Source organism: Filicampus tigris, chromosome 2 (genome assembly GCF_054856515.1).
Source record: "Filicampus tigris isolate MCC_2025a chromosome 2, RoL_Ftig_1.0, whole genome shotgun sequence".
Lineage (NCBI taxonomy): Eukaryota > Metazoa > Chordata > Actinopteri > Syngnathiformes > Syngnathidae > Filicampus > Filicampus tigris.
In genome coordinates, this window is record NC_141218.1 from 31,704,760 (window position 1) to 31,720,479 (window position 15,720).

Consider the following 15,720-nt stretch of genomic DNA (forward strand, 5'->3'; position numbering starts at 1 on the left):
GTGCAGTATTCAAATTTTGTCTTTTTGTTTTTTAAATTATCAAATCATCCCAGTTTCAAAAAGGTTTGGGTTTATTCAAATGCATTATCCATTGTTTAACTTTGGTTTATTCAAAATGCGCTCCTACATCTTGTTCTCATATTTGCATGATGTAAAATTAGGACGACCGTAGTTTAATTGTTTTACAGCTGAACCTTGAAGGTTGAACACAACCTGTTTGGGGTTGGTCGAAGACCTCCAAATTGTTGGATTCTGCAACATAGAAAATAATGTAATGGAAATAATCCATCGCAGGGTCAAACAAACACCCTCTCAAAACAGTGTTTTAAGTAACATTTTAACATTGTTGTAACTGTCATTCAAGTATAATTCACTATACTAGACACTAGACAAACAAAAATCCGCACTCATAATCACACCTAGGGGCAATTTAGCGTGATCAATTAACCATCCATGCATGTTTTTGGAATGTGGGAGGAAACCGGAGTACCCGAAGAAAACCCACGCAGGCACGGGGAAAAATTGCAAAATCCACACAGGGAGGCCGGGGCCGGATTCGAACCCATGACCTCTGCGCTGTGAGGCGGTCATGCTAACCAGTCGAACACTGTGCCATCCGTGTATTTTTCAGTGTTATTAAATGTTGCGTAAAAGAAAATGTTAACCTCTATGACAAGGGAACAGTGAAAGCACTACCTTTGATAACATCTTGTATGTAGACACTCTTGTTATTGCTTGCTGAATGTTTAGAAATCAACAAAACAAAGACACGTGCCTCAGGCCATATGCTTTGGTGCCTGCTTAAAAGTCTTTCATGGTTTGTGCACACTGAATGCGTGATGTGATAGTGGTTGTAACTCTGCTGGACCTGCACCAGAATTACGAGGAAATAAATGTTCATTAGTTCCTGGTACAAAAAGTTCATGTGTCCTCTTATTGTTTTGCGTTCGGACAACAGCCAAAGTCCTCTGAATAGTCATATTAATCAGGGTGATGATAAGATGCGTAGCTGCACTTACCTACCTTACTTAAAAGCTTAAAAAGTTCAGAGTTTTGCTCTAAAGTTTCAACTGCGAAAGGGCATTTGGTCTTTTCTTGATTAGGTGCACAATGTAACTGCTTTTTAACAGGCTTTTGTGTTTTGTTTCAGTTCGGTAGGCCGACATCTGAGGGACAGTGGACATCAAGCCATTGCGGGGCCTCGAAGGCACATAGATCTTTCCTGCCCTTTTTAAGAGCAGCTCCCCATCTGAAGCAGGGCTCATCGCTGCCATTCAGCAGAACCCACGCCCCCATCCCCCTCCCCCCCAAAAAAATAGTGCTTCTGCAACGGTATGGGTTTTCAGTCAGATACTGTCCAATCTGTCCTCCTTTTTCCAGTCCACCTTGTGGTGTGGCTCTACTCTGTCCTCTCCTTCCTACCATGGTACTACATCACCGGTGCTGGCCAGAGGAACACTATGTCCAAGCGGATCAAGGCCCGCTCCACTACAGGCTGTGCGGATGGACCTTACCGCTCTGTGGACCACTTTGACACGCTGGCTAAGGAAGACCTGCCTGGCAAGGACACTCTTGATAAGTTGTTCACATTCGCTGTGGAGCGCTTTGGAGATTGGCCGTGTCTTGGCACCAGAGATGTGCTGAGTGAGGAAAACGAGATCCAGCCCAACGGGAAAGTTTTTAAAAAGGTTTGTACGGTCGTCATTTATTGATTTGAGGCTAACCTTATTTGTTTTTTGTGCATTTGATGACTATAACGCCTCTGGTTTTGCATCTTGACCCCTGCTAGCTGATCCTTGGTGATTATAAATGGCTCTCCTACCATCAAATCGACACTCTGGTCAGTCAGTTTGGAAGCGGATTGGCAGCTCTCGGCCAGCAACCCAAAAGCACCATTGCAATCTTCTGCGAGACCAGAGCAGAGTGGATGATAACTGCCCAAACGTGCTTTAGGCACAATTTCCCATGTGCGTACAGTGCGTCTCCAGTGACTTGTGTAGAAAACACAGCATACACAATGTTGCATGTCAACAAATGTTGTTTTCTCAACAGTGGTGACATTCTATGCAACATTGGGAGAGGAGGCCATTGCGTTTGGACTGAATGAAACTGGAGTTTCACATCTTGTTACCAGTGTGGAACTGCTAGAGACTAAACTAAAAGTAAGTTTATCCCTTGTAACACATTAACCTTAGCTTTGCCGTTTGCTCGATACATTCAAATAGTGGTAGATCTAATAGGCCGCTAACAATAAAAACAAATTGAAAATGAATATAATACTTAGCAGCACACTATTTTCCTCTCGAGAAACAGTAGTGAGAATTTAGATATATCTCTCCCCTTGGATTTTCATCTGAGACAAAGTGATGTCCGAAGCACAGTGGCAATTTTGCGGCTAAAACAACACTGGAGTATTTAAATTAAAGACTGAAAATGTGACACAGTTATGTATGTGGACAGCCGCAAACACAAACGTCTTCGTTCATCCATTTATCTGCCGTAACCCAGTGATTATTAAACTTGCTTTAGTTTGCTCACATTGTATAGCCCCCACCACGAAAATTAAAAAGGGCTATAATCTTGAGTTGAGCCAACCCATGAGAACAGTTAAGAAAAAAGACGATGCGCACCAATATGGTCATACAGCAAGCGCAATCAAAAACAAATCAGACTCATCTTTTTTAAGAACTTTGCAGCAGGGGCATTCAGAACGCCCAGAAGGCAGTCATTTGACTACTTGTGCTTTACATTTGACGATGTCACCCCGCCATATCACCTGCTATTTTGGCAGCGAATGGCCAATTTACAAATTAAAGTCATCTACTTGTAGCCAGCAGAGTTGTTTGTCAAATATCACCCAGATTTGTCGCTCAATAGTTGTTGCAAAATAAAAAAAAAAAACCTGGGCGTTCTAGTTATTAGTAGTTCCTGCACAAATGGACGAAATTCCAGCAATTACTGTACACATTCCATATACCTATTACAACTTTGATCAGCACTGGGTGTACCTCCACTGATGTTCAAATCCTATCAAACAAGAAAATATCAAGGCGCTTTTATCACTGACGCCTTCTTTGCATGCTTTGTGGGTATTGCTTTAATATTCTGAACCACCGTTAAGTCCGCAAGCCATTTCTTCCCTCACCGTTTCTGGTTGGTGACAGCATATCCCACTATGTGGTTCATTTTTTAGGGAGTCATTTTCCAGTTATCAATGCCTATTTAAAATAATTTATGTAAATGTCAGTTTTCACTGTACTCAAGCCACAAAGCCAAGTTCATAAGAGAAGCAGCTGCTGTCTCTTTTCCGTGGAGACATCAGCAAAGTCAGAGCAAAAAACGTCTGTGAAAGCATTTTGACACCCCGTTTGTGCTCTTGTTTGTCCAGAATGTGCTTCCCAATATCCCAAAACTGAAACATATAATCTATGTGGACAAGAAGAAAGTGACTACAGAGGGCTACCCAGCAGGACTCTCGATCCACAGCATGCAAGAAGTGCAAAATCTGGGCGCGCTGCCTGCAAATAGTGCGTGTTGTCACACTTTGAGCATGTTGACAATGTACAGTTCTCTTCCTAGAGAAAAATGATCATACCCAGTTTGAGGTGTTTTAATTCTTCCAGCATAAAGCTTTTTTTTGAGTGATGTGTACCCGATCATGGCTCACAGAAAACATGAAGAAAACATACGTGCACAGAATTTTATTTTATTGACTGTCCACGAGGGCATCTTTGCTTTCCTATTGTTGAAACACTGTACTGTCCTTTGATTTGCATACCTCTGGTCATTGTTACTTTATTCAGTTTTTTTTGTTCGGAATTTCAGTGTCCTTGGCTGCAAACATTTTCAGATTAAGTGCCTCCATGACGTATGTAGCGGCATCAATAATGCTTCTCAAAGGCCATGGTTTGTTTTGGGTTGTGTGACATGTTTAGAGTTTCAACAATAGTTCGTTCCAGTAGGTCAATTTTGGCAACACCTTAGTTTTTAACTTCTAAGATTGTGCATCTCCAGACAGATTTGTTTTTGCAAGTTTAAGGCAGTTTAGGCAGTGTGCAGAAAGAAACATTTATTGTTTGTGCAATATTCAGCAATTGCAATCATTTTAAAAGGATGTGTGTGTTTTGCAGTGGCAAAGGAACTCGTGAAGCCGCAGCCGTCTGACCTGGCTGTGGTCATGTACACCAGCGGCTCTACTGGGCGTCCCAAAGGAGTCATGATTATCCACAGTAATTTGATTGCAGGAATGACGGGCCAATGTGAACGCATCCCAGGACTCGGGTACGTTTGGAATATTTGGCAAACACATCGTCAAAACTAGAGCTGTAAAGATGTAGGTCTGACACTCCGACCGGAGATCTGGATGGGTTACTTTTTAGACCCCTGCATGGTGTTCAGGTCTGTGGTACCTGTTTTCGGTTTTCATCAAAAAGAAAAAGGACACGAGGCATATATCTGAAACCTTCTCATGGTGATAACACACAGTATGGGAGTTTATTTTGTTAATTATTTTTATTTTATTTTTAAGAGTAATAAATGTGATCTAACAAAGGTAAAGGGCAAATATTAGCAATGTATGCTGTTCATCAGATTTGCAAACTGAAGTGGGTCCAACAAGACCCATCAACACTGGCTGAGTAACAGAAATACAAACACCACACAAGCAGGTTAATAAGCATGATAAAGAGTAAAGTTAACTGTCAACCGGATCGCCAAACTGGTTTCACCTCCAGGATGCGTGCAAGTGTCTTCCAGAGGGTGTGTGTAATTAATACAATACAATACAATACAATTTTCTTTATATGGCGCATTTCATAACAGCTAGAGCTGTAACAAAGCACTTTACAAACAATGCAATAAATAGAACGAAAACAAGAAAAGGCTGTGATACATGTATTAATAAATATAGATTTAAATCATCTATAAAAATGTACAATAAAGTATATATATAATAAAGCCGATAAATTGACATAAAACACAATTTTGGTCCAATTGACACCGAAAAAGTAGAGTACTGTGTATAGCCTGTCTGGGGTGTAAAATGTATATGTTTTTTCCCTCTTTTTCACAAAATAAAAAGGTTAAATATAATTCCGTCTTCTGCAGTGTAAAATCAACATGCGGATGCCCAGTTCATGAATCTCTTGACATTAAAAAGCCATCATTTAGTTGCGTTTAAGCAGGTACAGGTCTGTCTAGAGTAGAGGTCACCAAGTACGGTCCTCAAGGGCACCTATCCAGCATGATTTCCATCTCTCCCTGCTGCAACACACCTGTTTCAAATGATCTGTATCGTTATCAGGCATCTGAAAAGCTTGCTGATCATTTCAATCAGGTGTGTTGCAGCGGGGAGGGATGGAAAACATGCAGGATAGGTGCCCTTGAGGTCCGGACTTTGTGACCTCTTCTCTAGAGAGTCTAGCTACTAGCTGCCTACAAAAACCTTTCTAGCTACAATACGTCGCCAGTGAGATTTGAATTAGCCAGAAGCAAGTCAGGGGCCGCTTACATTTTATAAATCTAAATTGCCAGTGTTGCGAAACAGGCAAAATCAGCCGCTGTCCCATTCGTTCAGTGGCGCTACAAAAATGCACTGCATATTTTCTCAGTTACAGAGTTGCAAAAATAACCTAACATGTTCTGACAATACAGTATGTGCTTGCCAGCTGCTGACAAGATGGCAGAATGTGTGATTAGAAAGAAAGAATGAAGCGAAAAAGTTGCATACAGTTTTGAGAATGCCTTCATGCGGCACTGATTTAATCCATGAAGACATTTTTGCCATTGTTTCTTGAACAGACTGGTTTAATAATACTCGCGTTCTATACTTACTTACTATTTAGCTATCATGTGAAACTTTGTTGGTTGTTTCAGTTTAATTCACATGCATTTTTAATATGTTGGCATGATTCCATTTTTATTATTTTTTTCACTGGTTTAAAACTTTGAAAAGGGCCTATGCCAGAAAACAGCAGAGGAATAGCAGTGCTGTAAAATTCGGACTATTAAACCACAACGTTTTCCAACAATGATTTGAAGGATTTATTATTTGCTATCATAGCACATTAAAAACTATTTAACGGTGTTTGGCAGCGTGCGACTGCAGGTGCAGTTAATATTTCGAGACACACCAATCAACAATATGAAACAGTTACTACCGGAGTCAGATGGAAAGGTGCTCTGCAGCTGGGATTAACTGCCTGAAATCCGTGCACTGAGCCCACCTGACAGGTCCCCAAGATGGGCACCGCACACGTCAGCCTCATGTGGCGCTGCATCGGCTGCAAGCGGCAGTCATCCACGCAAAGTCTCCAGAGAAGGCAGAAAAATTCACCTGCCCGATCTGTGCATTTCTCAACGGCGCCGTAGTTTGGAGGACAGAATAAAACCGCAGCGGTTGCTGTTGAAGAAGGAAAGAAACGAGAAACAAAGGCCTCAAATATTTGACTCTAAATAATCTTTATAATAGGGGTTTCCACTTTCACTTTTTCTTGATATTCTAAACATTTTTAGAAAAAAATAAAATACTGCACCTGTAGCTCAATACTTATGATGGCAGACGCAGAGGTTTTCGCAAATACTTTAGAAGTTGCCACTGGAAATACTCCCCTGGGCTGCCTGCTATCATGCCTGACTAAAATACCAATAACTCTTAATAATGGAGAAGAGCGATGTTTAAAAAAAAAAAAAAAACTAGGTGTGCTTTAAATGTTTCCAATCATCACCTAAGATCAGGCTACACAGGTGCAGGCTCTCACCTTCTCTTTTCACCTCTGTGCTCCCAACAGCCCGAATGACATTTACATTGCCTACCTGCCTCTGGCTCATGTGCTGGAGATGACTGCGGAGATCAGCTGTGTCACATACGGATGTCCGATTGGCTACTCCACCCCACACACGCTGTCTGATCAGGTAATAGCGGTCATTTTGGGTGCTACATGTGTTGACCGTAATAGTTATCGGCTTAATTGATGTGTGAGCCTTTTGTTTCTTCTAGTCTTCCAAAATAAAGAAAGGTAGCAGGGGCGACACCACTGTGCTTAAACCCACGTTGATGGCAGCTGTGCCCGTAAGAATTCTCGTGATGATTTTTGTCTGTCATTTTGCTACGTTCCCCTGCTTTTATCTCATGCCTTGATTTGTTTTGCCCTACCAAATAGGAGATTTTGGATCGCATAAACAAGAATGTGATGAGCAAAGTGCAGGAGATGAGCTATGTCCAGAAGATGCTCTTCAATCTGGGCTACCAATACAAACTAAAGCAGATCAAGAGAGGCTACGACGCGCCGCTGTGCAACGCGTAAGGACTGTCTCTTGCATCGCAAGTGTTCTCGTGTTGCTACCCGTAAAGTCAAACTAGGGCAGCAGGTTGAACTTCTTCGAATTCTAAGGTGTGACACACGCATGTCCTTGCGCAGCCTGTTGTTTACCAAAGTGAAGAAGCTGCTGGGCGGGCGAGTGCGGTTGATGCTGTCGGGAGGCGCTCCTTTGTCGCCGGCTACGCAGAGGTTCATGAATGTGTGCTTCTGCTGCCCCGTGGGCCAAGGCTACGGCCTCACCGAAACCTGTGGAGCGGGCACCATCACGGAGGGTGAGGCCATGTCCACACAAGCACTGATCACAGTTCTTCCCTTTTGGACAAAGATGGGGCTGGCTGCTTGAGAACAACATTTGCATAGAGAATCGGTGCGTTTGTCTGTGGACGTTCTTGCCAGTCAGCACAGAAGTTATGATGAAAGGAATGCATACAATATTCATATTGTAAATCTAATGACCGATAAATTATTTTCAACCCTTTCAATAAAAGGTTCAATTGTCTCAAATCTCAATAATGTTGGCACATTACTGGTGCCAGATTTTTAAACGATTGAGGGCATTTAGCATATATGTATGCATCAATGTAAATCTAATAATTTATTATGATGGAACCAGTGGTTTCTCTTCCCAGTCTTGCCTTTTTCCAGTCGTGCTTCGCAGGTGACAATTTATTTTCAATGTGGACAGAGATTTTTTTTAAAACTCTGTTGTGTAAAGCACAGGAGGACTTTTTTTGGGGGGAAAAAAAGAAACGACAGTTGGTACAGTGGGGAAGATGATTAATACATAAATGATCAGGGACCAATTTTAACAGTGAGAAGCAAACTACCAAAAATGCTTGGTATAAAAATGATAAATTGTCATTTGCTCGAGAGAAACCAGTAAACAGCAAGAACTTCTAACTCCCACAAAACAGTTCCCTATCTCTGAGGCGCGCGGATCAGTCATTGTCTCAATCGGAAAAAGAACCTGACCACAGAATCCAATTCCTAGTTTTCCAATTCCAAACACTCAAAACATCGGAAACACCAAAGTGTCAAAGGATTTTAGGGAAAGGACACCACACTGGAAATTTTGATGAAAGGGATCTAACTGTTTGTGCAATTGCTTTTATAAATGTTAAAATACAAAGTAATCAATTGCCCTTGGGCCTGTCCTGCGCTTCCTGGACATGGCTTAGCATGCATAATCACCTCACGTTGTTACATAATACACACTTGCTCGTACGTCAAATTATCTTTTAACAACAAATTCAATTTGAAATCAGAAGCTAGGGAAAATAGTGACAATCAAATGTTTTAAGTATGGTATACTATACATGTTTAGTGTGAAAATGTAAAAAGTGAAGAAAGAATGCAGATTTTTTTTTAGCAAGCAACATGAAGTACCGGTAGACGCATTTTATGTGCTTTGTGGGCTGGATCTGACTCCCGGGCCTCGAATTTGACACGTGATGTAGAATCTTTGTGGAGGGAGTAGAAGCTTGGAGTTGCATTCAACAGTTTGAAGAAGAATGGACCAACATCCCCCCTGAAATGTATGCAAAGCTAATGAACAACTCCAACAGGTCTGTGACTGCGCCATCGCTACAAAGTTCGACATTGCTTGGGGATCAAAAATGTCTTTCACGTGAATCACATTGCTTGATAACTTTTATGACTTTTCCACTCTGTCTGGCGAAATAGACCTAGCATCAAAAATGCCCTTGATCAGTGCACACGTGCTAAATCGGCAGGGTATTATTTTCTCATTTTTCTTATCCTGTCCCACGTACAGTTGCCGACAATAGCACCGGCCGTGTGGGAGCGCCACTTATTTGCTGCGAGTTTCGACTACGGGACTGGGCTGAAGGTATGTCTGTTCTACAGACCTGTTGCCTCTTGTTGCGCATTCCAGTAATTGCCGTGTTGACGCATTTGATTGGACCTGTTGATTTTCTACTTGAATCAGGTGGCTACACCAGCAAAGACAAGCCTAACCCCAGAGGCGAGGTCCTGATCGGCGGCCCAAATGTGACCATGGGTTACTTCAAGTATGAGAGTAAGGATGAGGACTTTTTTGTGGACGAGAGTGGTCAAAGATGGTTTTGCACTGGAGATGTTGGCGAGGTTCACCCAGATGGCTGCCTACAGATAGTAGGTGCGTGTCAACACAAAAGCAACAGGTAGCCGACTTCCATTTGGTTCGCTTGTGATAAAAACATTTTTTACATTCTTATTCAGACCGTAAGAAAGACCTGGTCAAACTGCAAGCGGGGGAGTACGTGTCTCTCGGTAAGGTGGAGTCGGCCCTGAAGAACAGCTCGCTCATAGACAACATCTGTGTTTACGCAAACAGGTGAGTCACCGGAAAGCAGTGCTAATTTTTGCAAACGGGTCAGTGAAGCGCATGAGGACTGCTCAAAATGTTGCAATTATCGCTAAAGCTAAAACCAGATGTGGTCGTTGCACAGGAAAGGCTACCAGGGCAGAGACTTTTCCCTTTTTTAGTGAGGGCAAGTAACCAGAAGGTGGCAGTAGTCTCTCTGCATCATTCAAAAGAGGCACGCTACAAAATCTGACATGTGGGCATCATTGATTGCTCCTGTGAACCAATCAACATGATTCCCACAATTGCAATCAATTGCCTAAGTGTCCAGAATTTGGCGACACCAAGTAGTTCATTGCGCACTATTAGTAACTTTAGAAATAATATAAAAGATTTACGGTAAAAACAATCGGCTAATTATGGGGGGAATCTAGCATGCCACGTGAACGCGTTTTTTTTTTGTTTTTTTTTTTAAGCATATTTTCGGGGGTCACAGGCAGCCCCGCCTCGCACCGCGCCCGCCCCCACTATTCTAGAAGGACTTGTTTATTGGCTAAAAATGCTTTATGTGACTGTCATATGGTGAGAATCGAAGTTTCCCTCTCCCACTGATGTATTTTGAATACAGTGTGCATGCAATGAATTTCCCCGTCTTCATTATCTTCCCCTTCAGTGATCAAAACTACGTGATCAGCTTTGTGGTTCCCAACCAGAAGCGGCTGATGGAAATGGCCAAGCAGAGAGGACTGGTCGTACCTTGGGAGGAAATCTGCACTCATACTGACATGGAGAAGGAGGTCATGAGGGAGATCAAGGAGGTTGCTGCGAAAAGTAGGATTTCATTGTCAGAAGACAAATCTGTCCTCACCTCTTTTACCCACTCCATATAATTGAACCTGTCTTCTCATCCTTGTAGTTAAACTGCAGCGCTTTGAAATTCCCGTCAAGGTCCATCTGAGCCCGGAGCCGTGGACGCCTGAGACGGGTCTTGTCACAGATGCATTCAAGCTGAAGCGGAAAGAGCTTAAGAACCACTATCGCCACCACATAGAGAGAATGTATGGGGGGAAATAACAGTCACGCTCTCTCCCAAGAGGCTTGATTTCAGCTTGACCACTTTTTTGCCTGTAGTTTTCCTGTGAAGTGTGTGTGTGGGTTTCTTTGCTGTCTGTGGTCCAGAGGCACACAAATGAAAATGGGATGAACAGGGAAGTTGCAGCTTTTGATCCCCCTGTGCCACTGGTGGGTAAGAAGTGGGGCGGTTAAAGAGTAGCTGGGTAGCTGCCTCTTTGAAGGAAAATTTGTCACGTCCTCCACGTTTTGCTAATGATGTGTTATGTTAAGGTCACGGAACTATCAATGATCAATGCGATGCTCTTTTGTAGTAGGGAGTACTGATGTTACTGTGCCTTCAGTCTGCAGCACTTGTCAGCTGAGTTGTGTGGCATTTTGATTAGTAGTCCAGTGTTTGTATGGTCATGCAAAAAGTTTACATGAAGCATTAGGTCACCAACACCCCTATCCCAGAGAGATGCTTGATTGAATTAATTTATTCTGGCTAATTGTATTCATGCTATTTTTGTCAATTAATTCTGAAAAAAGACCAAATGTCCGACCATAAATGACTCAGGAACACCAGGGGCAGATGTTTTATTTATTGGATACTGCCAAAAGTGGTTTGCTTGCACTTGTGGCACATACTGAGCAGCTGACTTTGTTCAAGGTAGATGGCTAAAGAATATGCTTGGTGGCAGCAGCTACACTTTCACCCTTTGTGAAGGGAAACTTCATCATGTAACTGAGTATTTTATATGTATTTTCATGAACCTGTTTGTATACTGTACACAAACCACTCCATTCTGACCACAGGCCTTATTGTACAAGCTTTTCCTGAAAATAAAAACCTTTTCATAGTAAATGTTGAACTTTTTTTTAATTTGTTTTTTAAGCATTATAAAACTATATATGAAAAAAAGACAGCTGAGCACACTCAGCTATTCCAGTCTTGAAAACGAAAACAGTCACTAGCAATCTTCCACACTGGCTGGTCGTTGTTTGGTGACGCCTGAGCCGTTAAAAGAAAGTTCTGGTTGTAGAAACGCTGCTTGTTTCCCTCAAACTTGACTGTTCCGCCGGTCACCACAAGTAGAGTCATCTGACCTTGGGTTGCTTGATCTATGAGCCAAGGGAGACAAAGGGGATATTAGATCTTGGAAATTTAAATCCAACACTACAAGGTGTCCCAAGTCTGGCTTTTTTTTTTTAAGCAGCTGTTGCAGCCCTAGTGGGTGAAAAGAAAATACGGGGCGTCAGTGTCCAAAGTGTACAAGTTCTGTTGATGGACTCTTAACTCATTCACTGACATTGACGAATGGTCTTTTCACAGTCCAGCCATTCAATCCCAGGAAGTTATGATTTTTTTTCAAACGTTAGGGTAAACGAGGGTCTAAAATGTCTGACAGTGACTTTTGTGCTTCTCCACATTTGCTTCAGACTCTGGGCCCTTGGTTTCCAAATGAAATGCAGAATTGACTTTCATCTGAAAAGAGGACTTTGGACCACTGGGCAAAAAACAGAACTTTTTCTACTTAGCCCACCATAGATGCCTGTGATGTTTTTTGTTCAGGAGTGGCTTGAGTCATGGAATTCTACAGCTGTAGCCCATGTCATGCAGACGTCTGTATGTGGTGGTTCTTGAACGCACTTTACACCAGCCTCAGTTCCCCAGACTTCTGAATCGCCATTCCGTGAAAATACTCTCAAGGCTGCAGTCATCCCTGTGCACCTTTTCCAATCACATTTCCCCCTTCCTCTTAACACTCTGCTCATGAACTTTAATAAAAGCCCTGTATGAGCATCTGGCTTCTTTTGAGACCCTTTCTCCTTATGGAGGGTGTCAAGGATGGATTGTTTAGCAGTCTTTCGCATGATTCTGAAGCCTACTAAGCCAAATTGAGACCATTTATTTGCCGTGGTATCGTTTTTTTACCGGTATCGAGGCATTTTATTCAGGTATCGATCGCACTGAAGACAAGATTTTGGTATTTAATTTGTGACAACACTACTGAGAACATTGTGAAGTTGAGTCTAAAATGTAATTTCAAATAGAATTAAAAACCCTTTAAAAAAATCTTAAATTTAACTTGCCTTCTACTACTACTACTAGTAATAATTTGCTTTTATACAGAGATTTGCTAAATATGCAAAGAAGCTATTTACAACGAAAATACTGTAGCATGCAAACTTCTCTCAGGCCCTTATCCCACTGAGCGGCAAACAATTGCGAGTGTTTTCAAAAGCAGCGAATGTTGCGTTCACGTCAGATTCCTCAGGGTTCGTTCAATGTCGCAAATGTTCGCAAAACTTTCGCCAACAGTTTCAGAGATTTTTCTTGTCGCAAAAATTTCCTTGCAAAAAAAGTACACGAAACCGTCTGATGACTATCTGGTGAACATTTACGATCGTGAGCAAACCCTGATGAATCATGACGTGAACGCGCATTATTCTATCGTCGACAACTATAGGAAACGTTCGCCCCTCAGTGGGATGGTGGCTTAATGCTACGGTAAATAAAAAGAAATATAGTTTCAGAAGCAAAAATGCTTTGCTCTACTTTCTGCTCTGTGTCAAGGTCATATTTGTCAACATGTCACATTAATGACCCCAAGTAAATACTCCACTGAAGATGGCATTGGTCCTGTTTTGCTTCTGAATGTGGAGCAGGAGATATGATTCATCTACTGCAAAGTACTGGGCGGATATATTTCAGGAGGATATACCGACCCAATAAACCACCCCAGAATTTTGCATGTATAATGAAGTTTGAGAATCCTTCGATTTGTCTGTATGAAGCCATTGGAGAACACCTCTGGTTCACATTGTACTGGCATTTGAGGTCTTGGGGTGCCACTAACCGTGAACCGGTTGACAATCCAGTGTCTGGACTTGGAATTCGCTAGAAGGCAGTGCCTCAAAGAACTCTCCCAGGGCATCGAGTCCGGACACAGTGTTTCCGTTCCACACCAAGGTCGCCTTATCCAAGTAGAGTCTGCTGAGGTTCTGCGACACAAACAGCAAGACATCAGAAAACAGTGCAGTGCTGTGATGCTATGATGAGAGCACCCAGTGTCACCTCAGGCCAAATAACAGCAACAAAAATGTCGCATTGTGATATCATGGTGTACGTTTTTGTACAACTTGCTCTTCTCTAACAAGGAGTTGAATGGCAAAATTCACAACAAGTGTTTCATCCATGAACGGAGCAATACATTTCCTGTTTCAACACATTTGACTCAAGACAACACCAGGATGGCCACGGAGTTGAGAGTGTCTCAAAGCATTACCGGCAAGTTGCGACAGCAAAAGCAAAGAAGTGGACATCCTTTATTCCCTTACCAACTGTTGAGTATTTTACTGTTCAGCACCTTGTTGGAGAGCAGCGGGTTGTGCAAAACGTATTGAAACGTTTTTAAATCATTAATGTAGTACTAGTATTTACGTGTGCTTATTGCCCTTTAATATGAAAGATGTTTTTAACTAAAAAGTAGATTATTTCAAATTTTGTTACAACAGTGGAATCATTTCATTTTCATATAACATTTAAAGTGCAACTACTACCATCATGAATTTAGAAATATACGAATACGAGGGACACCCAATGTAAATATTCTTAACGTCACTTAATGTTAGAAAACTTCGACCAATTGTCACCAAAATTACTGCGCACATCTCTACCTATGCCAACATCAATCTCTGAATATATCAAAATAATCACCCCAATATTTGGGATTATATGGCCGTTAAGTGTTTTCCTGTTCATTAAAAAAATCTTAACGTCACTTGATGTCAGAAAACTGCTATCACCCTTTACCACATTCTATGTTGACATCTCGACCTACACCCACATATATCTCTGAAAATATGAAAACGATCGCACCAATATTTTGGATTATATGGACAAAAACGCCTTCCTCTCCATGGGAGCTCACCCTTTCTTAATATCGCAATGAGGAAAACGCCCACAAAATACAAATCATAGAGTCGATTGTTTTGATATGTTCGCAGAGTGATGTGGGGGCACAGGTAGAGACGTTCATATGACATTTGCTGACGATTGGTCGTAGTTTTCTAACATTATGTGACATCTTTTTCTTTTTCTATAGTGAACGTCTATGGCAGGGGCGTCCAAACTCGGTCCCCAAGGGCGGTTGTCCTGTCTGTTTTCCATCTCTCCCTGCTGCAGCACACCTGATTCAAATGATCGGGATTAATATCAAGTTTATTCAGAGCTTGCTGATTAGATGATCTATTGAATCAGGTGTGTTGCAGCAGGGAGAGATCAGGCAGGACAGCAGCCCCTGAGGACCGGAGCTGGTTATGGCGAGAAAAATGCTTGCTGCCCTTGGAATCCCAAAATACTGTGGTGAATGTTTTGATATTTTCACATTTTTTCAGAAGTTTAAATGGGCATGAGTAGAGATGTGAATTTAACGTTCGCCGGATAAAGACAAGTCGGTCCAGTTTAACAGCTACTCACCCTTCTTTTCTTATCCATGCAGTCGTAGTAAATGTTGACGAACTCCTCCGAATATCTGCACGACTGGTCCGCATGGGTCCTGAAATCCTGCGGGACGGGAAAACGGTTTGCAGAGAAAATTGTGTTTTTGTTCCCGAACACGTGCACGTCAGATACATATCAGGGGGCTAACTACACTGTGCTGTCTGTCGACTAAAAAAAGGTTTCAGTTGGAACTTACCAACGTAGCTGCCATGAGTAAAATGTCCGTAATGCTACAGGGCGACGCTAGAGAGTGAGTAAGATAAATATAATACAGTATTGTATTTTGTATTATTTCAAATAGCTCGTTTTCAACAGTTACTTGGCGTTCGTATCGATCGTTGTTTTACTTCCTGCAAAAGGCTACGTACGTCCACCAAAATAAAACAATCGTGGGTCATATGCAATGTGGCTGTCCACGTTGACTGTTCCATGCCTTTTCACATATTCATATACTACTGACGTTTATATTTAGTTGCATCTGCGTCCAAAATATACAGCATTTCAATGTCATACATTGGAGAGTTCTCGCGTTATGT

At 42.0% G+C, this 15,720-nt stretch overlaps 2 protein-coding genes across 4 annotated transcripts in view; one reads left to right on the plus strand and one right to left on the minus strand.

The window, feature by feature from the left end:
- The window catches only part of acsl4a (acyl-CoA synthetase long chain family member 4a), a 13,654-nt gene extending 2,112 nt beyond the window's left edge, over positions 1–11,542 (plus strand). For 2 of the 3 annotated variants that reach the window (XM_086023549.1, XM_086023550.1), the window contains exons 2-15: positions 1,151–1,688; positions 1,790–1,967; positions 2,053–2,162; positions 3,389–3,527; positions 4,131–4,281; positions 6,789–6,912; positions 6,998–7,069; positions 7,161–7,300; positions 7,419–7,591; positions 9,094–9,168; positions 9,268–9,456; positions 9,540–9,654; positions 10,298–10,455; positions 10,541–11,542. In XM_086023549.1, coding sequence (XP_085879675.1) covers positions 1,335–1,688; positions 1,790–1,967; positions 2,053–2,162; positions 3,389–3,527; positions 4,131–4,281; positions 6,789–6,912; positions 6,998–7,069; positions 7,161–7,300; positions 7,419–7,591; positions 9,094–9,168; positions 9,268–9,456; positions 9,540–9,654; positions 10,298–10,455; positions 10,541–10,698 — 2,136 coding nt within the window. In that variant the 5' untranslated portion in view covers positions 1,151–1,334 and the 3' untranslated portion in view covers positions 10,699–11,542. The remainder of the gene's footprint in view (positions 1–1,150; positions 1,689–1,789; positions 1,968–2,052; positions 2,163–3,388; positions 3,528–4,130; positions 4,282–6,788; positions 6,913–6,997; positions 7,070–7,160; positions 7,301–7,418; positions 7,592–9,093; positions 9,169–9,267; positions 9,457–9,539; positions 9,655–10,297; positions 10,456–10,540) is intronic. The other variant, XM_086023551.1, reaches the window with a different exon arrangement.
- Positions 11,539–15,689, minus strand: nxt2 (nuclear transport factor 2-like export factor 2). Its single transcript, XM_086023553.1, has 4 exons — positions 15,381–15,689; positions 15,161–15,247; positions 13,539–13,683; positions 11,539–11,799 (listed from the first exon to the last, which is right to left on the minus strand). Exons 1-4 carry the CDS (start codon positions 15,393–15,395, stop codon positions 11,615–11,617), a joined length of 432 nt encoding a protein of 143 aa, XP_085879679.1. The 5' UTR covers positions 15,396–15,689; the 3' UTR covers positions 11,539–11,614.
- Positions 15,690–15,720: the final 31 nt, after the last annotated feature.